The 24,410-nt window shown below is 56.0% G+C and overlaps 2 protein-coding genes across 2 annotated transcripts; both read right to left on the minus strand.

The window, feature by feature from the left end:
- Positions 1–1,930: 1,930 nt before the first annotated feature.
- Positions 1,931–15,983, minus strand: SLC22A14 (solute carrier family 22 member 14). Its single transcript, XM_070391055.1, has 11 exons — positions 15,910–15,983; positions 10,513–11,025; positions 9,742–9,845; positions 9,378–9,532; positions 8,916–9,084; positions 8,025–8,145; positions 7,662–7,759; positions 7,171–7,385; positions 4,823–4,931; positions 4,017–4,223; positions 1,931–2,293 (listed from the first exon to the last, which is right to left on the minus strand). The coding sequence occupies exons 2-11, from the start codon at positions 11,023–11,025 to the stop codon at positions 2,068–2,070; spliced, it is 1,917 nt and encodes a 638-aa protein (XP_070247156.1). The 5' UTR covers positions 15,910–15,983; the 3' UTR covers positions 1,931–2,067.
- Positions 15,984–17,406: 1,423 nt separating this feature from the next.
- Positions 17,407–24,331, minus strand: SLC22A13 (solute carrier family 22 member 13). Its single transcript, XM_070391056.1, is given in 11 exon segments — positions 17,407–17,517; positions 17,519–17,567; positions 17,809–18,024; positions 18,549–18,657; positions 18,845–19,059; positions 19,429–19,523; positions 19,604–19,724; positions 19,946–20,114; positions 20,333–20,487; positions 21,013–21,116; positions 23,954–24,331. Coding segments are annotated over 11 exon segments (1,656 nt in total). The 3' UTR covers positions 17,407–17,472.
- Positions 24,332–24,410: the final 79 nt, after the last annotated feature.

The raw sequence follows: 24,410 nt of genomic DNA on the forward strand, positions 1-24,410 counted from the left end.
AAATTAACTGCCAACCAAGATGGCGGCCAGCAGCCAGGCAGCTGAAGCAAACAGGAGGCTTGCTTGCTCCAGTGACGGAGGAAGCCAAGGTTCCCTGCCTGCCGTTGCTGGCCTCTGAGCTGCACTCTAAGAAACAATGTTGCAATTATAGAAGCTAAACAAACCCCAGAAACTGGCTCTCAGCCAGCCGGGCCTCAGAGCTGGAGCTGCAACAGTGTTTCAATTATAGAAGCCAAGCAAACCCAGATACCTGCTTTCAGCAGCCAAGGTCTCAGAGCTGGAGCTGAGCCTCAGAGCTAAAGCTGGCTCTCAGCTCCAGTGACAGCCATAGAAGGTAAATAAATCCCAGAATAAAAAGAAAAAAGAAAAAAAGGAGAGGTTGGGAGCTTCAGTCACCCGCCAGCCTGAAAACAGCCCTCAGCCCCTCACCTAGACTGGCCAGGCACCCCAGTGGGGACCCCCACCCTGAAGGGGGTGTGACCAGCTGCAAACAGCCATCATCCCCTCATCCAGGCTGGCCAGGCACCCAAGCGGGACCCCCACCCTGATCCGGGACACCCTTCAGGGCAAACCAGCCGGCCCCCACACGTGCACCAGGCCTCTATCCTATATAGTAAAAGGGTAATATGCAAACTGACCCTAACAGCAGAAGGACTGGGAATGACTGGTCACTATGACACACACTGACCACCAGGGGGCAGACGCTCAATGCAGGAGCTGCCCTCTGGTGGTCAGGGCGCTCTCACATGGGAGGAGCTCTGCTCAGCCACAAGCCAGGCTGATGGCTGCCAGTACAGCGGTGGTGGTGGGAGCCTCTCCTGCCTCCTCAGCAGTGCTAAGGATGTCCGACTGCAGTTTAGGCCTGCTCCCCACTGGCAAGTGGACATCCCCCGAGGGCTGCTGGGCTGCCAGAAGGATGTCTGATTGCCATCTTAGGCCCAATCCCCCGGGGAGTGGGCCTAAGCCAGCAGGTGGTCATCCCCCGAGGGGTCCCAGACTGCAAGAGGGCACAGGCTGGGCTGAGGGACCCCCCTCCCCCCTGAGTGCACAAATTTTTGTGCACCGAGCCTCTAGTCCTATATAATAAAACTCTAATATGCGAACAACAGAACGACCGATCGCTATGATGCACACTGACCACCAGGGGGTGGACACTCAATGCAGGAGCTGCCCCCTGGTGGTCAGTGCGCTCCCACAGGGGAGCACCGCTCAGCCAGAAGCCAGGCTCACGCCTGGTGAGCGCAGGGGCGGGAGCCTCTCCCGCCTCCGTGGCAGCGCTAAGGACCCCTTGGGGGTCCCAGACTGCGAGAGGGCGCAGGCCTGGCTGAGGGACCGTCCCCCCCCCCCACACCCCCCAGTGAACGAATGTCATGTACCAGGCCTCTTGTAAAAATATATTATATATAAAAAAAAGATCAGACTCTGGAGTCAGACTGTCTGACTTTGGATCTGGCTCTACAAAAAAGGAAGGAAGGAAGGAAGAAAGGAAGGAAGGAAGGAAGGAAGGAAGGAAGGAAGGAAGGAAGGAAGGAAAAGGATGAAGGGAAGGAGGGAAAGCCCAATGCAATAGTACAGATGGGAGTTCTTATTCCTTCACCTCCCAGCCCCGCCTTGACAGGTGCACCCAGTGGGACTGAAATGTGTCCTCGGCCTGCACTGGAGCGGCAAGTGCACCCACACTAGCAGATGCCTGGGCTAGAGGACATGGCAATGTGGAGGTGCAGTCTTGCCCTTGCCTTCTCCTGGCCCTCACAGACTCAGCCCACCGCACACTCCATCCAGGGAGCTCCTTGCTGTCCCCAAGGAGTAACTAAAGACAACAGGGACTCTGGCTGAGCCTTTCCAACCCCACCATCCTCTGGGCCTGGGTCTCCAGGTTCTCCAAAACCAACTGGGCCGAGCCATCTCAAGTCTAACATGGTACCTTTATTAGAATCAATCACGCCTTAGCTCCCCCCCCAGAGGAGCTGTTTTTGGATCTCGAGGGCTAACCTCGGAGCAGGGCTGACCCTGTCCCCGAGCTGAACTTGGCCCAGAATTTGTGGCCTGAAATTCACGGCCCCACACTCAGCCACTCAACTCCATCCGAGATTGAGATCGTCCGAGGGCTTGGCCCTCAGGCTCCTGTCTGCTTGTGCGTGCTTCTCTGCTTTTCACAGGTGTGCTGAACAAGGCTGGGTCCGGGTCCATCATGGCATTCAGAAGGGTGTTCTTTGCCACTTCCTCACTCACTCCACCATATAATTTAGCCCCAGCCAACAAGTCATCTTTGCTGAAATTTCTGCTCAAGCCCCTGAACAAGCCATTGGAGAACAAGTCATGAGTCGTACGTTTTGGAGCTGACAAAAGCAGCAACTCTGAGGCGGCCCCCCCTCCCCACAGCAGTGGGATGACCGGCTCTGCCTTCCTGAGAGATGGGGCTTTCCCACACCTGCGGGTCGTGAGCCTGCGCTGGGCCCTGGCCTCTAGCCTTTAGCATCGGGCCACTTCCATCTCCTGACTCTAGCCGGACCCTTCCCTCTCCTGTGCCTTTGGGGTCCTACCCACCATCTTCACCGCCACCATTTGCTGAGCACTTGCCGCATGCTAGACACAGTGCCAAGCTCTATGTGGGTCTCAGCCTCCCAGAAACCCTGAGAGAGAGGAAGGCTGGGCTACATACATGTTTTTAACCTGTCTGTGCCTCAGTTTCCTCATCTGTAAAATGGGGGATAGTGACAGGACCTACCGTGCATGCAGTGGTGGTTAGGACAAAGTGTGAAAAGGCATGGATAGGACAGGACCTGACACGTAATACATGTTCAATGCCTGTTAGCTGTTGTTATTACTATGTTATCACTGCATTTTGCAAACGAAGAAACTCAAGGTACAGGAAGAATCTCAGTGGTCTTAGCTAAGTTCCCTGTGCACATCTAGGAAGTGGTAGCAGAGACAGCAATTCAGGCCCTCCGGCTCCAAAGCCTGTGTTCTTAACGACTGTGCTATCACTCTGCTGCCCTGCACTCCCCTTGTCTAATGGGGCAAACACCTATTCATCCTTCAAAGCCCAACTCACAGGTCACCTCCTTGGTGAGCCTGCCTCAACTCCCCAAATGAACGTTCCTCTCTCCTGAGGCTCCTATAGGTCCTGACATCCCTCTGTCAGAGACCATTAGTGATAACTCTTTGCATGTCTATCTCCCCGTAAACCCATGGTCGGCAAACTGCGGCTCGCGAGCCACATGCAGCTCTTTGGCCCCTTGAGTGTGGCTCTTCCTAAGCCTTAGGAGTACCCTAATTAAGTTAATAACAATGTACCTACCTATATAGTTTAAGTTTAAAAAATTTGGCTCTCAAAAGAAATTTCAATCGTTGTACTGTTGGTATTTGGCTCTGTTGACTCATGAGTTTGCCGACCACTGCCATAAACTATCGCTTGCTCTTACCACTGACAGCCCAACCATGGTGGTGCCAGTGAGAGTCTGAGGAGAATGGTGGGGAAGAAGACAGGAGAATGAGAGAGGCAGTGGCCCCTGTGGTATGAGCGGAGGACACCTCACTATTGCTCGCAGAGAGTGATGCACTCTGTTGGCCCAAATCCCAGAAATGATGGTTCTGTCAATCACAAGTCTTCTCCAGCGGGCACTTAGGAGACCAGGGTGCCCACGAAGGGGATGGGGTAGAGCCTAGTTCTTAAACAGGGACCTGAGCTGCTGAAGCCGAGAGAGCTGATCTCAGCCAGTGCCCTTCACCCTGGGAGGGCAGGGAGCCCAGAACATCCATAAGGTAGCGCTCAAGGCCAGGCAGGCTTCCAGGAGGTAAAAAGAGGAAAGGACCGGGCCCAGGCTGGACGGGAGAGCAGGGGCGGGGATGGGTAGGGTTGGGTGGCAGCATCAGGAGAGCGGGAAGAAGCTATGGACACGGTGGCTCTTATGTCACAGGCCCTTTGGTCAAAGGGGCAGGAATGGACAGCACTTGACGTGCTTTCAGAGCTTGAGAACCAGGCCCTGTGCTGACCAAAGCCCTCACACACCTACCTTCTTCTGTGCAAGGGAAAGTGGTCCAGAGTATCGGAGTGGGGCAGATTCTGCGTCTCTGGAAGCATATAGAAGAGGGACAAGGACAGAATGGCCGAGATGCAGCCAATATAATTGGTGATGCTGGGGGGACTCCAGGTGATGAATGCCAGGGACACAAAGGATCCAGATGCCCAGGCCAGAGTCACCAGCCCTATACCCGTCGTCCTGGAAGGAAAGATCAGAGCTTGTCTAAGGGGTCTCGGAGGCCCAAAGGCTGGAAGAATCAGCTCCCCCCAGTCCACACCCTCCAGGCTCCACCCTGTCCCCACACCCAGCGTGACCTGGGAGAGTGTCGTTCTCTGCTGATCGAAGCAGGTAGTCATTTCTCTGGGCCTACCTCGTGGGGTCAGGAGTGGGAGAAGTAAGACCCAGGCAACCCTGAGGGGGTGTGCGGCGAGAGCGTGGGTAGGAGGACACTGGGCCATCAGCGAGCTCTCCCGCAGTGAAGGGCCTGAGACTCAGCCACGGCCCAGCCGGTCCCCTGCGAGGCAGACTCGGGGACAGACTGCCTGGGGCCAGTGCTAGCTCTGCCGCTTGCTCTGTCTGACCTTGAGCAGGCGCCTTTCCCTCTTGGATTCTGTTGTCTTACCTAGGCTAAGGATGGTGTTTGGGAGCTGTTTTTGTGAGGGCTTGATGGAATAATCCATGTAAGCTGTTCAGCACACTGCCTGTCACCGGGTGAATGCCCAAGCTTAGCCGCTGCTGTTCATCTTGTCACTGTCCCGCCTTCACACCCCCATGGCCTGCTCCCACCAGGCTCGTACCTGAGGATGGTAGGCAGGAGCTCGGCACCGTAGGCGAAGAACATGGTGATCAAGGCGCTCAGGCTGATTTGTCCCACCAGGATCAACAACATCAGCGTCGTTTTCAACTCTGTAGCCAGACAATGTGACCACCTGAGTTTGGGGCAATCTTCCCATCAGGCCAGGTAGAGGAGGCCTGCCCATCAGCTCTCCCTGAACCCCTCTCAGAAGGCATCTCAACAGTCCATCCCCACCACCTGGCCAGCCCACTCAGGCGTGTGGTCAGAGGAGAGGGTCAGTCTGCTGAGGCCCAGCCAGCAGTGGGAGAGTTGCCAGTAGGATGGGAGGTCACCCCACCTACTTTGCTGGACTCAGCCCCCACACCTGTGCCTCCAGGCAGTCTCCTGTCTTCCACATCCTCCCCCAGAGGCACCCCCATCCGTAGGTGCATTTGCGGAGGGAGAAAGGAACCAGGAAACGCCATGCCTCAGGCAGGTGAAGCCGCTTGGAGCTGAGGGCTCACTACCCCTCCTCGTCAGCCTCTGCTGGATCCTGGTCCTGCCGGCCCCACTCCCCACTCTGAGCCCAGCTTTTCTTGGCCCTGGGATGAGAGCAGACATATCTAGTGGGGATTCTAGTCCTAGTTTCTCTCACTCGTTAGAGAGTTTTAAACATTTCTGCTTGACGCATTATAGACTCACTTAAAAAAAAAAAAAAAAAACAACACCAAGCAATAGGAATTGAAAAATGAATTTGTCTCACCATTTTGTTTTAGCCAGTCCACACTACCAACACCTCAGAGAAGGAAGGTCCCACCCAGTCAAGAGGCTCACAGTTCCAACCCTCAGAGAAAGAGAGGGAGCCCCCTTGAGGCAGATCCTAGACCAGTGATGGCGAACCTATGACACGCGTGTCAGAGGTGACACGTGAACTCATTTTTTTGGTTGATTTTTCTTTGTTAAATGGCATTTAAATATATAAAATAAATATCAAAAGTATAAGTCTTTGTTTTACTATGGTTGCAAATATCAAGAAAGTTTCTATATGTGACACGGCACCAGAATTAAGTTAGGGTTTTTCAAAATGCTGACACGCCAAGCTCAAAAGGTTCGCCATCACTGTCCTAGACACAGTGGCCCTAGTCCAGACCCCAGCAGCTGAGGGGGTCCTTATGGGCAGCAATTCTGATTGGGCGAAAACTGACATCTTAATGTCCACATCCTCAGCCCTGTCACTCTCTAGCCCTGTGAGCTGACCTGGAGGTGGTGGTGGTGGTGGTGGTGGGGGTACTCATTTGCCCTAGGGCTCTTTGAAATTTTGAAAATATTGCCAGTTCCCCAAACCCCTGGCTTTCCTTCTTTAGTTCTGAGCCTACGGGACACCAGGATGCTGTGCCCCTGGGTTCAGCGGGCAGGTTCTGCTTTCCTGGTAAAGTTACAGCTGACAGGCATTTTCCAATCAAAGGCTACAGATGAGCGGCCACGCCTTGGGTAGCAGTGGAAAGATTATTTTTGCTGCATCTGTTCACATTTTTTCCCCTTTGTTTGCTTGTTAATCCTCACCTGAGGATATTTTCCCACTGATTCTTAGAGAGAGTGGAAGGGATGGGGAGAGACACAGAGAGAGAAATATCGAGGTGAGAGAGACACATCAATTGGTTGCCTCCATTGGGGCTAGGGATGGAGCCTGCAACCAAGGTATGTGCCCTTGACCAGAAATGAACCCATGACCCTCCAGCCTATGAGCTGACACTTAGTCTATCCACTGAGCCAAACAGGCCAGAACTGTTCACATGTGTTTTTTTTTTAAGATTTTTAAAAAATAGATTTTTGAGAGAGAGAGAGAGAGAGAGAGAAACAATGATATGAGAACAAAACATCAATCAACTGCTTCCTGCACACCCTCTATGGGGGATTGATCCCATATGTTCTGACCAGGAATCGAACCAGCAACCTTTCGGTGCATATGTTCTGACTGGGCATATGTTCTGACCGGGAACCGAACCAGCAACCTTTCGGTGCACTGATGCATCTGTGCACACCCAGGGATGCATCACCTGATCTAATGTGGATTGAAATCAGGTGGAAGAAGGCTGTCCACTCTCCTGCCCACACAGGGATGATTACTCCGGACAGCTCACCCTCTCCCAGGCCTCTGAGAGCTGTGAGTGCCTGGTCTTGGGGACCCCACTGCCCAGGGAGGGCAGTGCTCTAGCGATTAGTGCCTGCTCTGGAGGTACCTGGGCCCCTGCAGAGAAGGTAGGTTGTAGGTGTAGGATGCTGACTCCCAGGGTGTCTTGTTGGAGAGACAGGGCAGGAGGCACAAGGAGGGATTTGACAGAAGGCATGGGGCGGGGGGAGGGGGTGTACCTGAGGGGATGAAAAGAATAAGCAAGTTCAGGAAGCTGCCTTGGAAGAGAGACCCAGCCATAGTCCACTTCCTCCCAAAATGCTCAAAGAGGAAGATGCTGCAGAGCCGGGCAGGCATCCCCATCATGCCAGGAATGATCTCGCTCATCTGGTACTTCACACCAAAATCCCTCATCTTCAAGGTCAGTGTAGAATAGCTGTGACCAACACTAAACCTGGAACGAGACCAGAAGATAACTACTCAGAGAGAACGAGAGAGAGAACACACACACAGATACCCTCATGCAGACGGGGCAAAATAAAGACAGAAGCGAAGGAGGGGGGAGCAGGGTGGGAACGGAAGGGAGAAATACACACAGATCTGGAATCTACCGGCCACGCCGGTCCTTAGGCCTTGCTCCCTTGCAGCCAGGCCATGCCCCATTCCTTCACCAGAGCTCCTGGCATGCACTTGTGTTTGCAGTCCCTGCTGGCCAGCCTTGGGGACTCACCACACACAGCCCATCACCAAGGTCACCTTGCGCAGTTGACTATTGTTATAGAAGTCCAGGATGGAGGCATTGGTCACCTTCTTTCCAGGCATCTGTAGCTACAGGACAAAGAGGACCAGCCAGAGGCAGGGTGGGGACCCCAGCTTGCTCCCACCCCTAGAAGACCCACAAGGCCCTGCCCCCACAGTGCCGGCCTGGTCTCTGGTCTTCCCCTGATGGGATTTGATTTTGCTGCCACTGTTCCCTTCAAGCAGTGGGCTGGAGACACCCTCGGGGCCAAGGCCCCACCTTGAAAGGATGAGGCAGGGAGAGGCCCTTCCACAACCCCCAGCCCTGCCCTACACTGGGCCCGAGGCCTCTTACCTTGTCCAACAGACTTAAAGGAATGGTCGTCTTGTTCATGTCAGCCGCATAGCGCAGTACGTGCTTGGCCTCCTCCACCTTCCCCTTCACCAACAGCCACCGAGGGGACTCTGGGAGAATCCTGCACAGCACACCCTCCTTTATTCATCACTCCAAGATGCCCCAGACACCCAAGTGGGCCCCATCTCTGTCTCAGGGGTGGCCATCCTGTTCCAGCATGAGGTCATTCAGATAACAGAGGCCTTGAAGGTGACCGTCAACCTCAAGGTGTCCTCCGTCCCTCCTTGGAAGTCATCCCTTCCCCTTCCTAAGCCACACACCGGTCCCGCAGCTGCTCGGTGTCACCCTGGCCATTATTTCCCCTGCCTGGCAGTGTCTTTCCTCTCAGCCACTTTGAAGAGCTCAACTACTTTCTATCTCAAGGGTCATGCTCACCTGCCCGGGCACACGGAGGGCACTGTCTTCCATGCCCACACCCTCTATTAGAGCCCATCCACATAGCTGGGAGTTCAGCCCAACACTGTGAAAAAGTTGTCCCCTAAGTGGCTCCATTTTTCAGTCCCTCCTCATTCCTCAACTCCCTGTTGCTCCGGGGAAGTCAACTCAAGGTTATCAAGACCAACTTTACTAGACTTTTTTGTTTGCCCTCAACCCTGACCATTCCTTGCCCTTGAATCTTGCCTTTTGGTTTTCTGACCGGCTCTGACATCCCTTTAAGGGTCTCTTCTGAGGAGGTTAATGCTGGGGTCCCAGAGGCTCTGCCCCTGGCTCTCTCTCATCTCATCCCCACGTTCCTCCCAGGAAGCAATCCACTCACTCCATCCCTTCCAACCCTCAATCTCCAAGTCCATCGGACCCAGCCCCGGGCGTGCCCCGGGCCCCTCCGCTTACCAGATAAAGGAGACGAGGAATAACACGGGGGCTGTGCCCAACAGAAACAGCAGCCGCCAGTTGGAAAAGCTGTATGCAAACGCACTCAGGAAAATGAGCCCCAGAGAATAGAAGCACTGGCTCAGGATGATGGCGTGGGCCCGGTGCTCGCCCACCAGCCACTCGACAGCTATGCAGAAGCCAAGAGGACAAAACCCGGGTTAGCTCGGGGTCCCTGGGGCGGCTCCTGCAGCCAGCCTCTGAGACGCCCAGCCCCGCGTGGGACAGTTCAGACTGAGCACACATTCTCTGTCCCTCTAGGCAGCCTGAGGCGGAGGCTGCTTCCTCCGCTCCATGTGCCATTGGATGGCAACTCGGTCCTGCAGGCTCGTGGCCCCTCCCCCCCCCCCCCATCCTCTCAAATCCTGCCCTCCCGGTGCACACTCCCCTCCATGCACCCCGTCCCGTGCAGCCTGGCCTCACTTAAAGCCATGCTGCTGATGCTGTGGCCCACTAGGGCCTGGGACACCCCGAAGCGGAAGAACAGGTACTGGTGAAAGCTGTTGACGAAGGCTGTCCCAAAGCCAAAGATGATGATCCCCACGTTCGACAGCAGGATGGAGGGGTAGCGGCCAAGCCTGCGGGCATCGAAGGAAGGCTTGTGTCAAGCACATGAACCTCTGAGTCTGGACCCAGCCCAACGCTCGGGCCAGGTCCTGAGCCATCCATGGGCCTCCAGAGAGGTCCCCACCCTTGCCTCCCTCAGTCTGAGACGCCTCAGCTCTGCATGCCCATGAGGAGGAGGCAGGGGCACCCCAGGGGCCAGAAGAAACTCTGGGAGACTCACTTGTCACTTATGAACCCGAAGATGAGCGCCCCTGTCAGGAGGCCTGTCAGGAACATGGACTGCACGGCTTCCGGGGAAAATTCCTCACCACACACCAGATCAAACTGGGGATTACACGCAGGGGTTGGCCACAGGCCTCCACCTAGGGTCAGCCGTCTGGTTCCCGAGACGGAGTCTCCTCCCAGGGTGGGCGTTTAGGCAGAAGGGGCCTGGGACAGGGACAGGCAGCAGGCCTCAGCTGTCACCCCTGCCATCCATCCTGCATCTGGCACACTCTGGGAGTTAGGCCTGAAGAGAGGGACCAGGGGCAGAGCCAAGATAGGGGGTAGATGGAGAGGTCCCTGTTTAAAGGCCAACATCACTAAAGACCCTTCCCCAAATGCAGATGCTGGGCTCCAGCCCAGAGGTTCAGATTGGCAGGTCTGTGCTCTGAAGGGCCCAGGTTGCATCTTAGACTGCTTTTTTTCTCCAGTTCCCTACCTTCTGTGAGTTCAGAGGGCAGAGCCACAACTGCAGAAGCAACTCCCTGGACAGATGGCAAACCCTGCCTCTGTCCCTACCCCCAAAGCCACTCTAGCTTTCTGGCTAAGATGGGCGAGGCTAGAGCTGGGCAGCAAGAATTCTAAGTTTCTGCCTTGGCCCTTCCTCTGCACGGTGACCTTGGGCCAACTGCTTCCCCTCCCTGAGTCTCAGTTTCTCCACTTGTTTGGGGAGGGGGGGGGGTGGCACATCTCTGGGCCCATGCTACCGGCAACTCAGGACAAGTCGCACCTCATTGATCACTGATCGAGTCGTGCTCTCAGGATAGACCCACCCCTGGCTGCACGCCTGTGTGTAGTTGAGGCCATACTTGATGATGGAATCCAGATCCCAGCTCACAGGCAGGAACATGCGGCAGGTCAGGAAGCTGCCATTTCTGTCCCGGGGCAGGGTCAGATTCAGCTGCTCAGCCTCTGACAGGTTAGGGCCCACGGCCAGAATCCAGCTGGTGTTGCAATAGGCCTTCTGCTCTGCGGCCACGAGGAGGTCAGCGTACATGAACACGACCGCCAGGAGGTTGGGGATGAAGGCCAGGGCCACCAGCCTTCGCTGGAAGGGGCCAAACTTCCCCATCGCTTCCATGATACTGGCAAACTTGTCACCCTGGTTGTTTTCTATGGACCTCAACCTGCGTAACAACAAGTCCAGAGACCAGGCACGGGGTTGTTCTGCCGCTGTCTGCTGGGGTAAGTCCGTGTAAGAGGGCCGGGCTTGGGGCTCCACGGGATTGTCTTCATGTGCCATCTGTTCAGAGAGAGGATGCAGCTCAGTGTCTACCAACCAGAAGTCAGGGGCTGGCGTGGAGCCACTGACTTGAAATTGGCCTGTCTTAGAACAATTTGGATTCCAACCTTGATGTTCTCTGTAGCTCCCCCCTTTGCTTCTGAAGTTTCTTAGTTAATTTGTCCCCCATTGGCCCGCCCATTCCTATTTCTTGAATGTTTTAGACAATTCCCTGCTAAGTGCTGAGTTCTCCGACAATTTCCCTGCTGCTGAAACTTAGTTTACACACACACACACACCAAGGCACTACCAGTCTTGCAAAAGTAGAGTTCTCCAGGGAACATTGTTTCGAGAAAACAGCACCAAAAACACCCCCCAAATCTGGATCAGGAGTGGCCAGGAACGAAGGCCACAGAGATGGAGCTGATGCAGTGAGGCACCAAATAGTAGCATGACTTAGTGGTTGAGAGTCGACCTATGAACCAGGAGGTCACGGTTTGATTCCCAGTCAGGGCACATGCCTGGGTTGTGGGTTCGAGGAGTGTAGGAGGCAGCCAATGAATGATTCTTTCTCATCATTAACTACAGGCCCAGTGCACGACATTCGGGCACTGGGGTGGGGGGGTGTCCCTCAACCCAGCCTGCACCCTCTAGCAGTCCAGGACCCCAGGGAGTGGGCCTAAGCCAGCAGTCGGACATCCCCTGAGGGGGTCCTTAGCGCTGCAGCCACCACTGCTGTGCTCACCAGCCATGAGCCCAGCTTCTGACTGAGCGGCGCTCCCCCTATGGGAGCGCACTGACCACCAGGGGGCAGTTCCTGCATTGAGTGTCTGCCCCCTGGTGGTCAGTGCATATCATAGCCACTGGTTGTTCCCCTGTTCGGTCAATTTGCATATTAGCCTTTTACTGTATAGGATGTTTCTATCTCCCTCTCCCTTCCTCTCTGAAATCAATAAAAATATATTTTAACAAATATGTGCAAAGATATCCATTAGGGTGGCTAATACTTAAAAAACAAAAAAACCAGAAAACAGTAAGTGTTGTTGAGGAACTGGAGAAATTGGAACCCTTGTACAGTGCCGCTGGGAATGTAAAAGGGCAGCCAAGGAATGCAGGCAGCTCTAGCAGCTGGAAAGGGCAGGAGAACGAATGCTCCCCAGGAGCCTCCAGGAAAAGAACGCAGTCCCTGCTGACTGACGCCTTGACCTATGCCCAGTGAGGCCCATTTTGGACTTCCGACTTCCAGAGCTGTGATGTAATAAATGTGTGTTGTTTTGAGCCACTAAATTTGTGGTCGTTTGTTACAGCAGCATTAGGAAACTAATACGGTGCATGCATGTAAGGTTGGAGGGGGGCGGAGGTGGATGGAGGAGACTTCCCAGGGAGGGCACTTTGCTTTGCCCACAGATCTCTGGCTTTCAGGAGCCAGCTGTCCCCACCTTGCCCTCTGGGTTCCCTCCAGTGTCCCCCAGCATCACCTGAATGCCCACGGGGCTCTTGACAGTCAGCAAGGCCCTGGAGCACTTGCTCCCTCTACTGACCCCACAGGTCCCCTGCCAGGTGGACAGGCCCAAGGTAATTGGTTCTCAATGTACAAAAGAGGAAAGTGAGCCCTGAACAGTGTTCTCGGTGGTTAGAGCATCGGCCCAAACATTGAAGGGTCTCAGGTTTGATTCCCGGTCAAGGGCACCTACCTGGGCTGCAGGTTTGATCCCCAGCCCCATTCAGGGTGCGTGCGGGAAGCAACCAATCTATGTCTCTCTCTCTCATCAATGTTCTCGCTCTCTCCCCACCCTCTTCCCTCCTTCCCTCCCACTCTCTCTAAAACAAACAAACAGACAAAATCAATAGAAAAAATATCCTTGGGTGAGGAGTAACAACAGAAAAAGAGGAAACTGAGGCCTGGGAAATAAACATATAGCCAGAAGCAATGCTCCATCTGAGGCAGGAAATGGCCAGATGCCACCCCAAACCCACACTTCCTGTGAGGGCAGCCTGCTCCTTTCACAGACTCCACACAGTCGAACGGTCCTGGCAGGCTCCTGTCCACATCTGTGCTGAGAATACGGCCCCACATTTGCCAGGTGTCATCAAAACTGCCACCCTCCCAGTCCCTCCTCCCTGGAGACGGAACCACAAACCAAAGCCAGGACCCACCTCAGCATACTCCAGGCCTAGCCAGGTGGTTGGCAGCAGAACCTTTGGGTTCCATTGGTGGCCAGGAAGTAGTGTCACAATGGGGCAGGGGTGGGGTAGGCATGGTGAGGAGCGGCATTCTACTCCAGGGGCATAGCTGGCCACAGACCCCAGGGAGAGACTGGGGCAAGGCAGGTGGGAAAGTCTCCACACGAGCCAGCTCCAGGCCTTTGTGCAGACTCTTCCCGGCTCCTGGAGCCCCTGCCCTCCCCTTAAAGGTCCCACCTCCACTGAGGGAAGATCTTCCATCTGCCCAGACACAACTCACCTGTCCTCAGTCCCCTGGCCTGAGGTGGGGGAGGGAGGAGAGGCAGAGGGGGGATAGGACCCCCTTCAGCTGCTCCCAGATCTGGGGGCAGCGGTGAGCGCTGAGCCTCGGGCCTGGCCCCCTAGCAGCTCTGTGCAGGGCAGTTCTTCCACTGCAGCAGGAGGGAGGGGAGAGAGCGGAGGTGGAAGACTGGTGGTGAGAAGTCTGGGAGCTGCCATAGGATGGCTTCTCCTTCTCTGGAAGGAGAGGCTGTTAGGAGGCAGAATGAAGGGATGCAGATGGGAGGTTAGAAAAAGCCATTGGTGAGCCCGGCCGGCATGGCTCAGTGGTTGAGCGTTGACCTGTGAGCCAGGAGGTCACAGTTCGATTCCGGGTCAGGGCACATACCCCGGTTGCAGGCTCAATCCCCAGTAGGGGGTGTGCAGGAGACAGCTGATTAATGTTTCTCATCATTGATGTTTCTATCTCTCCCTTTTCTTTCCTCTCTAAAATCAATAAATAATAAAAGCTTAATATGCAAATTGACCAAACTGCGAAACTACTGGTCGCAATGAGGCGCACTGACCACGAGGGGGCAGGCACTCAATGCAGGAGCTGCCCCCAGCCTGCTGGCCCCAGGCCAGCCAAGGCAGGTGCCAGTGGAGCCCCCAATTGCCCCTCCGGTTGCCCTGGCAGAAGGAGGTGACAGGCAGCGGCAGCAGGGAGATTGTGGGGCAGGGCTGGCTGGCAAGCAGGTGGTGCCAGGCTGGTCAAGGCAGGTGCCAGTGGGGCTCCCCGCCCCTCGATTGTCCCGCAGATTGCTACACAGATCAGCCCTGATCCGCTGGCCAGGCCTAGGGACCCTACCCATACATGAATTTCATGCATCAGGCCTCTAGTATCTACACTAATAAAAGAGAAACACGCAAATTGGTGTCACTCCGCTACGCCCACCAGCCAATCAGGATGAGTATGCAAATTAACCCAACAAAGATGGTGGTTAATTTGCATATGCAGGCGCGGAGCAAAGACTGAAGGCTCCGCCCGAGCGAAGACTGAAGATTGAAGACAACTGAAGACTGAAGAGGCGTGGCTTCTCCACTGCGGCCGGAGCAAAGGCCTGGGTCCCGGGTGCCAGAGGAAAACTGGTGCCAGCAGCCAGGGGAAGGAAGGCCTATTGCACAAATCTCTTCATGCAACAGGTCTCTAATATATATATATATATATATATATATATATATATATATATATGAAAAGAAAAAGCCACTGGTGAGAGTTGGAAAACAAGCTGACTAGAAAAAGCTGGTGGGAAAGCTGGGCGCAGTGAAAGGCCCAGTTGAGGCTGATGACTAGCAGCTCATTCACTGAAAAGGCTCGGTGGGCATGTGACCCTCTTCAGCAGTGCCCCGCAGTGCCCCGCAGTCTGGGGTGCAGGGAGAGAAAAGGCAGATGTTTGGGTTCTTTAGCTGCTATGGTTTTGCAAATTGGGGCAAATTGGGGCACAACTAAAGGGTGAAAGGGATAACGTACAGGATGCTGGCAAATGATGTCTATCTCTCCATAGAAATGAAAATGATGGCTTACATCCTCAAATCTGAGGACACAGGTGGGGAGGCAGAACAAGGTCTACCGACCGCAGGGCCCAGTGGATGGTGTTGTAGACAATGTGTCCTCCCCCAGTCTCCCACATTTCCGTGTTGAAGCCCTAAACCCCAGTGATAGGTAAAGATGGGCCTTGGGGCCCTAACCGGTTTGGCTCAGTGGATAGAGCAGTGATGGCAAACCTTTTGAGCTCGGCGTGTCAGCATTTTGAAAAACCCTAACTTAACTCTGGTGCCGTGTCACATATAGAAATTACTTGATATTTGCAACCATAGTAAAACAAAGACTTATATTTTTGATATTTATTTTATATATTTAAATGCCATTTAACAAAGAAAAATTAACCAAAAAAATGAGTTCGCGTGTCACCTCTGACACGCGTGTCATAGGTTCGCCATCACTGGGATAGAGCGTCAGCCTGCGGACTCAAGGGTCCCAGGTTCGATTCTGGTCAAGGGCATGTACCTTGGTTGCGTGCACATCCCCAGTAGGGAGTGTGCAGGAGGCAGCTGATCGATGTTTCTAACTCTCTATCCCTCTCCCTTCCTCTCTGTAAAAAAAAATCAATAAAATATATTTAAAAAAAAAAAAAAAGATGGGCCCTTGGGAGGTAATTTGGGTTAGATGAAGTCATAAAGGCGGGCCTTCCTGATGAGATTAGTGGCTTTCTAGGAAGGAGAGAGATCTCGCACCCTCCATCCACACACAGAGGACAGACCATGTGAAGGCAGCACGAGAAGGTGGCTGCCTGCAAGCCAAGAAGAGGGCCCTCATCAGAACCTGCCCCTGCTGGCACCCTGATCTTGGACTTCCAGCCTCCAGGACTGTGAGAAAATAAATTACTGTTGAAAGCCACCCACCTATGGCACTGGGTGAACTGAAGGCCAGGTCAGTGGGTTGGACTCGGTGTCAAAGTAGAGGAGGTGGCAGGGGAAGTACGGGTGCTTTAGCCTTTGACAGTGACATAGGAAACACAAGATGCACAGCACAGGGCTCAATCTCAGGGGTCTCTCTGAGGAGGGCGGCATAAGCCTGGTGGCCAGGGGGCTCCTCCTGGGCAGAAGCCAAGGAAACCGAGACGCACCCCTCCCTGACAGAGGAGTGGGTGAGTGGGCAGCGAGTGAGGCAATGTCCAGGGTGGCTGGGTCAGGGCCACACTTGAGGACTCAGTCCAGCCCCAGTGCCTGGCAGTGTCCTGGGGTGTGGAGGGTGGCCCTCCTTTCCTATCTCCTTGGACCCTGGGGGCAGACTGTGAAGCCCTCTGCCTGTCACACCCAGCCAGGGCAGCCAAGATGAGTCCTTGCTGATTAGTGTTAAGGGACCTAGAAAATCATCCATTTGAAAATGGGAAGCCCGAGGCCCGGCGTAGGAGGGCTCCTGCACCCAAGCCTGAGGTGGGAGCTCTGCACGAACTCCCACAAAGCTGGCTATAGCATGCGCAGTGGGCCCACTGCTAGCACGACCCCGAATCCGGGCTGTTCTGGGCTCCCCAACCGAGGGAGGACAGCCCCGCCCAGCCCAGGCCGCCCACAGCTCCTTGGGGTCGAGTCCACATCAGGATGCATGTCTTCTCGGGGGTCTCAGCTGCTGATCTCACACCAGCCAGCGCCCAAAGACGAGCATCTACCCGTGGGCCAGAGGAAGCCAGGGGCGTGCTGTAATACACCCAGGGGGGAAAAACCTTTCTCCCCAGGCGCCCCCAGTCCCTACAGAAATGAGTCTCCGAAGACCTGTCCGGAGGCAATAGGTGAATTTTGCATCTTGCTTGTGTCAATAGAGGGCCCATTTAAGTCTCTTTCAGGAAAGGTCACTGCGCCTCAAAGGAATGCAAGGGTCCACATCTTAGAGCTGAAAACCGCCTTCCGCTTTGAACTGGCCCTTTCCCGGCTCCGCTCGGTTTTTGTTTCTCACCATGGCAGTTTCAGCCCGGGGGCCACACTGTGCCAAGAAAGACCGTTCAGTGTCCCCAAGAGAAGGCTTTGGCTTGGGACTGACTCCATGAGGGTAACCAAGTAGGAAGCAAAACAGAACTGTCCGTCGCTTCATAGCTGAGAACCGTGAGTGACAACTGTCCAGGTATCCGAGAGGATTGCTGGACGCGTCCATGCTGGGTTTACAAAGAGGACAACTGGCCCAGCACCTACCACCACCCTCTAGGCGCCATAGAGATGGAGGGGTCAGGGGAGCTGTACCCCCCACAAGACTATCAGAGGGCAAGTTACAACCAAGACCCTGACCCAGAAGAGGGTGTTGTGGGTGGGGCTCCAGGAATAAGAAAGGTGATGGAAGGAGAGGCCCCGTCCCAGGTGCTTCTGGGAGTGGGCGGAGCAGTGGGTGCTGGTGCTGGAGTCGGGTCCTGGTGTGTTGCCTCCATCAGCAAAGCCAGTCTTGCTCCCAGGTCCTGCGGTGTCCAGGGAATGAGGTCAGAAGGACGTGCTGCTCACAGAGGCCTCCCCTGGGCTGGGAGTTCTTCCTGAGGGCCCCCGTTTCATTTCCTGCGGGCACTAACTTCTTAGTCCTAGAGGGAGCGAAAAGCCATCACTGGCTGACCCGGAAGTGACACCATAGCAGTGCACTCCCCCCCCCCCCCCAAGTAGGGGGCTCTAACCCCAAGGCCAGTCAGATGTCTGTGGTTCCTAAACCCCCTCATTGGTCTGTAAGTGGCCACGGACGGATGGTGCGGCAGAGGCGTGGGCTGCTGAGGTAGGGCACTGATGGGAAGCCAGGGTCCCGGGCTGCAGAGGAAGCGGGCTGCTCACCGCGGCTGGGGGCCCTGGTCCAGGTCCTGGATGGTATCCTTCATGGCCTGGCCGCGTGTCTCAGGCAGCAGCGCACAGAGCAAGCCCGCCCCGATGGGGAGGCTGCCGTAGATGACCATCGGGAGGGCCTCGTGGTAGTCGCCCAGCAGCATCACCAGGGGCGTGAGGATGCCCGCGATCCTCGAGAAGATGGCCACCAGCCCCATGCCCGTCTGCCTGCGGGGAAGCCCGTGCCAGCTGGGGACCTGGCCTCAGCATACCTCCTTGGGAGAGCCCAGATCCCTGTATGGCCCCCCAGGCCTGCAGGGCCTCCGGGTGCATCCAGCCCCCCCCCCCGCCCCCCCCCCCCCCCACCATCTTCCTCTACTGAGAGTCCAAGGCTGCTGCCACCTCCAGGCCTCTCTGTCAGCCGCTGAGCTCCTGCCCGTCTGTCCAGTTCCAGGGCGAAGGCTGCCACTCCTGCGTACCCCTCCCCCCACATGACGGTTCCTCCTTCGAGCCATTCATTCTTAGATGTATCCCATGGCACAGTCCCGACGTGGCCGGGGCGTGGCTTACTTCGCTACCAGCCTGGGACCACTTGGATTTGGACGACATTTGTAGATGCCCTGGCCCCCACCCAGCACGGCTGCCCAGAGCCACCCCGAAAGCTCTATGTGGATGGCGGCGAGGGCGGAGGAGGGATGGCCACCATCAGGGTCTCGGGAGCAGAGGAGGGGAACGGTGCCAGCAGCCCTTACCTGATGATGGTGGGGAAGAGCTCAGCGGAGTAGACGTAGGAGATGGTAAATCCGGCAGCTGTGGCGAACTTCCCCACGATGGCCAGCACGGTGGCCACTACGGGCAGGTCTGGTGACGGAGGCTGGTCAGCCACACGGAGGGCCAACAGCCCATCCCCTGGGCCCTGCTCCCTGCCCCACGCACCCAAACACTTAACCCCGGGGAAGCCCTCGCTCCGGAAAGAGAAGCCATGGGCCTCTGGCCACAGGTGAGGGAGGGCGGGGGGGGCGGGGGCGGGGAGAGCCAGTGCAGGCACCTGCCGGGACGAAGATGGTGCTGATACACATGACGCCACCCAGAACCAGAGTCCCCATCTGGCTCCACCTGCGGCCGAACCACTGCATCATGAAGATGCTGGAGTAGCGGGCGGGCACCTCCACGGCCCCGAAGATCAGCTGCGTCAGGTAGATGTCCAGGCCAAAGTCCCCCACTTGGAGGCTCAGGCCAAAGTACCCCAGACTGTCCACAAACCTACAAAGTACCCAAGGGTCCCTGTCACTTCTGGGTGATGAGACACCATCACACTCAGAGAGGGGGCCTGACTTGGCCAGAAGTCCCAATCAGGGAGACTTCTGCCGTCGCTGGCCATGCCTTGGGCAAGGATTTTGCTACTGTTATGAATCGTCATGTAAATATCTGATATGCAGGATGGTCTTAGGCGACCCCTGTGGAAGGGTCGTTCGACCGCCAAAGGGGTCGCGACCCACAGGTTGAGAACCGCTGGGCTAGACAGACAGGGAGAGGCCCAGTCATTCCCGCGCGGCCCATCCCAGCCAGAGAGCCACTGTCCCACATCCCTCTGTCCCACACCAGGGAGGGGCATGGCCCCAGTGCCCTCACCAGACGGCAAAGAGAATCAGGGTCACCTTCCGGAGCTGGGGGTGTCTGAACAGATCCAGGGCGTTCCCCGAGGGGCCTGTCTTCTCTGGGGCCAGCTGCGGGGAAGATGCCGAGTGAGGCCGGCAGAAGGGTCTGTGGGTCAGATCAGGGGCGGGCAGGGCCCGGCCGTGAGTACCTGGCTCAGCAGCTCTGGGGAGAGTTTCCGCCGGTTGACTGAGGCCGCCTTCTGCATGGCTTGTTTAGCCTCCTCGACCCTCCCCCGGGCCAGGAGCCAGCGGGCAGATTCTGGCAGAGCCCTGCAGGTCAGGAACGGGTGTGAGTGTGGGGCACGAAGCCCTAGAGCCCCCCAGTACCCCAGAGCCTCCCTGGCCATTCCAGTGCACACTGAACCCCATACCCTGGGCAGGCCCCTCTCCCAGACGTGTCCCTGAGCGGCCCATGGGAGGAACGCGAGTCTACCCTCTAAGCCCGTGGGAGCACGGCTGACCGAGGGTGCTTCTGGGAAGCACCTCCTCACCAGAAGTAGAAGAAGAGCAGCAGGACGGGTGAGGCGCCTGCGATCTGAAAGAGCCGCCAGTTACGGACGCCATAGGCAAGCCCGGCCAGGGCCATCTGCCCCACGGAGAAGCTGCACTGGGCCAGGACCACCGCCTGGGTCCTCCGCGAGGGCCCCACCCACTCTGCAACTGTGAACGGAGACGCGGAGACTGGGCCAGGCCCTGCCCTCGCACTCTCCATCTCCCCAGAAGCCACCCTGTCAGGGTAGGGGTCTCCGTCCCAGCCCAGGAAGCAGAGGTGTGACCCTGTAGGTGTGATCCCTGGCAAGGCCCCCTGAGGCAGTGTGGGGATGAGGCCAGTCCCCAGGGCCTCAGCCTGTGGCTCAGGCTGCAGGCCAGATACTCACGCAGGGTGACATTTGTCAAGGCGTAGCCAGAGACGGCTGTGGCCACAGCAAAGCGCAGGACCATGTAGAGTTCGAAGGTGGGCACAAACGCCGTGGCCAGGCCGATGATGGCGAAGAGCAGCAGCTGGATCAGGATGCTAGCTTTGCGACCAATCCTACGGGACAGAGGGGACAGGTCCAGGAGGGAATCTCGGAGGGGAGGGGAGAGAGGGAGACTCAGCCCTGCCCCGGGCTCTCTGTGTGTGGAGGATACACGGTCCCACCCTGAGGCTCTTGTGCTGGTGCCTAAGGTTCGCTAGGGAAGGGGTGGGCTAGGGAAGGGGTGGGTTAGGGAAGGGGTGGGCTAGGGAAGGGGTGGGCTAGGGAAGGGGTGGGCTAGGGAAGGGGTGAGTGAGGGAAGGGATGGGCTAGGGAAGGGGTGGGCTAGGGAAGGGGTGGTCTAGGGAAGGGGTGAGTGAGGGAAGGGATGGGCTAGGGAAGGGATGGGCTAGGGAAGGGGTGAGCTAGGGAAGGAGTGAGCGAGGGAAGGGATGGACTTGGGGAGGGGTGAGCTAGGGAAGGGGTGAGCTAGGGAAGGAGTGAGCGAGGGAAGGGATGGACTTGGGGAGGGGTGAGCTAGGGAAGGGGTGAGCGAGGGAAGGGATGGACTTGGGAAGGGATGGGTTCGTCAAGGTTCTTACCAGTCACAGAGGGGCCCAAAGATGAGAGCACCAATGAGGAGCCCGGCCATGTACACTGACTGCGAGGTCTCCTTCAGGTGCTTCTGATCACAAACCAAGTTGAACTGAGGCAGACACAGGCAGATATGAGTCCAGGGGCAGCTGGGGACAAGTCCTTTATCATCTAGGCCGCCCACTACGGACTGCTCACGGCAGGTGCCCTCGGTTCCCAAATTGTGTGTCAGGGTACCCCCGGGAACATGAGTGTAGCATGATATTTAAACTAGTGAGGAAAATACAGCAATACGTAACATCTGTCTGATATCACATAAACTACTAGCTCAGGATGGTTGTTTCAACACGAGATCACGCTACTTTCCTTTCAGTGGCTCATATCTATGGGAAGTTGTGTTTTTGGCTATTGCTGTGAGAAAAAGCAATCACTGTGAGAAAATCTATGTGGATCCAAAAATGAGGGTGGCGGTGTTCAAGGATTGAGAAGGTGTGCCATTCCCAATAGGCCAGTGATGGCGAACCTATGACACGCGTGTCAGAGGTGACACGCGAACTCATTTTTTTGGTTGATTTTTCTTTGTTAAATGGCATTTACTATATAAAATAAATATCAAAAATATAAGTCTTTGTTTTACTATGGTTGCAAATATCAAAAAATTTCTATATGTGACATGGCACCAGAGTTAAGTTAGGGTTTTTCAAAATGTTGACACGCCGAGCTCAAAAGGTTCGCCATCACTGCAATAGGCCCAAACATACTGTTAGTAAGTAATTGTGTTTCTTTAAAAATGAAATAAAAACATGTCCTTTTAATTTGTGTCTTAATTTTTAAAAACAGTTATTAAATTTTTAGAACATAAATGCTCAAGTTGTTTGCAGGGTGATGTATTTCTTGGTATCTAGAGATGCCAAGAAAAATTACCAACACACTAAGGATGCAGAGTTTGGGGACCTCTGACAGAAGCACTCAGTGGTGCCTCCCAACAAAGCGGGCCTCTTCCTCACAGCCAGGAAACCCCTGTGACACCCCGAGCTTCCCAAGTCCTCTCATCCAGAAGCAAAATCCTCCCCCCGAAGCTGGCCTCATTCACAGGCAGTCAGAATACTAAGGCGGGGGGGGGGGGGATTAGGATGGAGGAGAGCCCGCCCACGCACACATGGTGGGGGAGGAGGTGGGGGCCATGCACCCGGAGACACACAGAGAGAACCCGACAGACAGACAGACTGGAACCCCCAGGAATAACATGCATGTCCATGTAACTCTGAACACATGTCTATTGAATGTGCCCACCCAGGAAGTCCATGTGATCACCCCTCACCCCACTGATGGGTGGGCCCCTCGGGGAGTTCTGTGCCCCCTGCACACAGCTTGACTCCACACACAAATGTCTTCTCAACTTCACCCTTCGGATACCGGGGGGGCCCAGCTCACACAGCTGCTCTCCCAGAAGCTCCCGTTCCCTCATTAGGAGGAAGCAACTTCTAGCCTCCGAGCCCAGCGCCCTTTCTCTCTGAGTGAGGAGCCAGGTCTTCCTGAGCATCAGGGGCAATCGCAGAAGGGAGCAGGGGGCCTCCCCCTCCGACTGTTCCCCACGGTTCATACTCAGGGGTCTTTGGTTGAATAAAACTCCAAGGACAGTCCTGCACAGGCTGTGGACAAGGGCGAGTGGTGGCTTCCAGCCACCTGGATGTTTGCCTGGGCATTTAGGATGGTGCTGTCTGGCCGCCTGGCAGAGTTCATGAGCACGTGGAGCGGCAGGCACACCCCCCGGCATCTGAGGTGGTGAAGGTGGAACCTGGGATGGGTGATGCTGGGGAGACGGGAGGCCAGTGAGGGGTGGGCTGGGCGAGCTGGGTGCGACCCAGAGGCGGGGGAGCGCCTGGGCTGTCTTCTCCCTCTGGGCGGGGTGAGGAGGGCGGCCAATGAAGACCGAAAAACACATCCTCGGGCGCCAGGGCGCCAGGGCTCTGGGCAGGTTTAGGGTCACATATTAAAGGGAGAGTTTGGGTAAAACACTCTCCTCTGAGCGCTTCTAAGAAAGAAATCTTTTACCCAGTGGGGGAAAATAAATGTTGAATCTCTGGATTCCAGATTGCGTCCTCCACCTGAAGGTGAGAGCTGTGCTGATCCTCTCAGGCGTGCCCGCCCCCTCCGCCCCCCGTCCCGCTCCTGCAGGGCACTGGACAGCAGGAGCCGCGTGGGTCCCAGCTCCATGGCCAGTCCATGATGCCACCCTGGCAAAGTCCCACCCCCACTCTGAGACCCACCCCGCCATCTAGGGAGAAACGGCGTGGGCCAGGATGCTTGCTGAGGGGTCCTCTTAATTGGAGGTGGCTGGAGTGGGGATCTTTCTGTTCTCTGCCTGGATCCCTCCGGAAGAATGAATTGAACAAGAACAATGACCTGTGCTCAACAGGACAAATCCTAGAGTCACAGGGGTCCTCCAGCATCCCAGAGGTCGGCAGGAGGAGACCGGGAGAGAGAAGCTAACAGGTAGGAAGCCAAGGCAAGTGAGCAGAAAGGCAGATGAGCGGACAGGGAAAGAGATTAGCATTGGGAAAACACAGGAAGATGGGCACGCAGGTGTACACGCAGGCGTGGACTGAGAACACGGGAGGGAAAGGGATAAAGACAGAAAAGCAGGAGGGAACAGGAAGAAAGGCAGGCGATTGGGCAGGACAGACAAAAGAACACGTAAAAATGGACAGACAGATGGGCCGAGAGACCAGGGAGAGGAAATGGATGGAGAGGTAGACGGGCCTAGAGGCAGAGGACAGAGAGAAAAACAGGGTAATTGGCAAAAAGACAAACAGGCATATCAATGGTTAACCATTCAGGCATAGGGGCAAGACAAAGGCAGCCACGCCAGTGACTGAGGGCAAAGCATAAGGCAGAGGAAGTGACAGACCCCAAACAAGTGGACAGACAGCCCCAAAGGCAGCCTACCTCGTTCATTAGGGACAGGGGCCTGTCTTCGGGATACTCCCAGCCCGCCTCGCAAGGCTGTGTCTCATTGAAGCGGTGGCTGAGGATGTCCTCCAGGCTGGCACCGTTGGGGGGCGGCCGGAACATGCGGCAGGGCTCGGGATTGCCCGCAGCATCCAGGGGCACGCTCAGGTTCAGCTGCTCGGCAGCACTCAGGTTCAAGGTGAGGTTCTTGACCCAGGCCACTGAGCAGTGGTGGGGCTCCTCCAGGGCCATGAAGACCTGGCCAAACATATAGAAGGCGGACAGGAAGTTGGGGACACTCAGCAGCAGCAGCAGCTGCATCTGAAAGCGACCGAAGTCGCCTATTTCAGCCAAGACCTCGGAAAACTGAGCCATGTCTATTGGCCACCACGTCCTCAGCCTGAGGCCGGCAGAGAGCTGTGCACCTTGGCCCAGGGTTCCCTGCTCCTCTTGG

The sequence above is a fragment of the Myotis yumanensis genome, unplaced genomic scaffold, assembly GCF_028538775.1.
Source record: "Myotis yumanensis isolate MYYU_CA2020_CCGP unplaced genomic scaffold, mMyoYum1.0.hap1 SCAF_14, whole genome shotgun sequence".
Lineage (NCBI taxonomy): Eukaryota > Metazoa > Chordata > Mammalia > Chiroptera > Vespertilionidae > Myotis > Myotis yumanensis.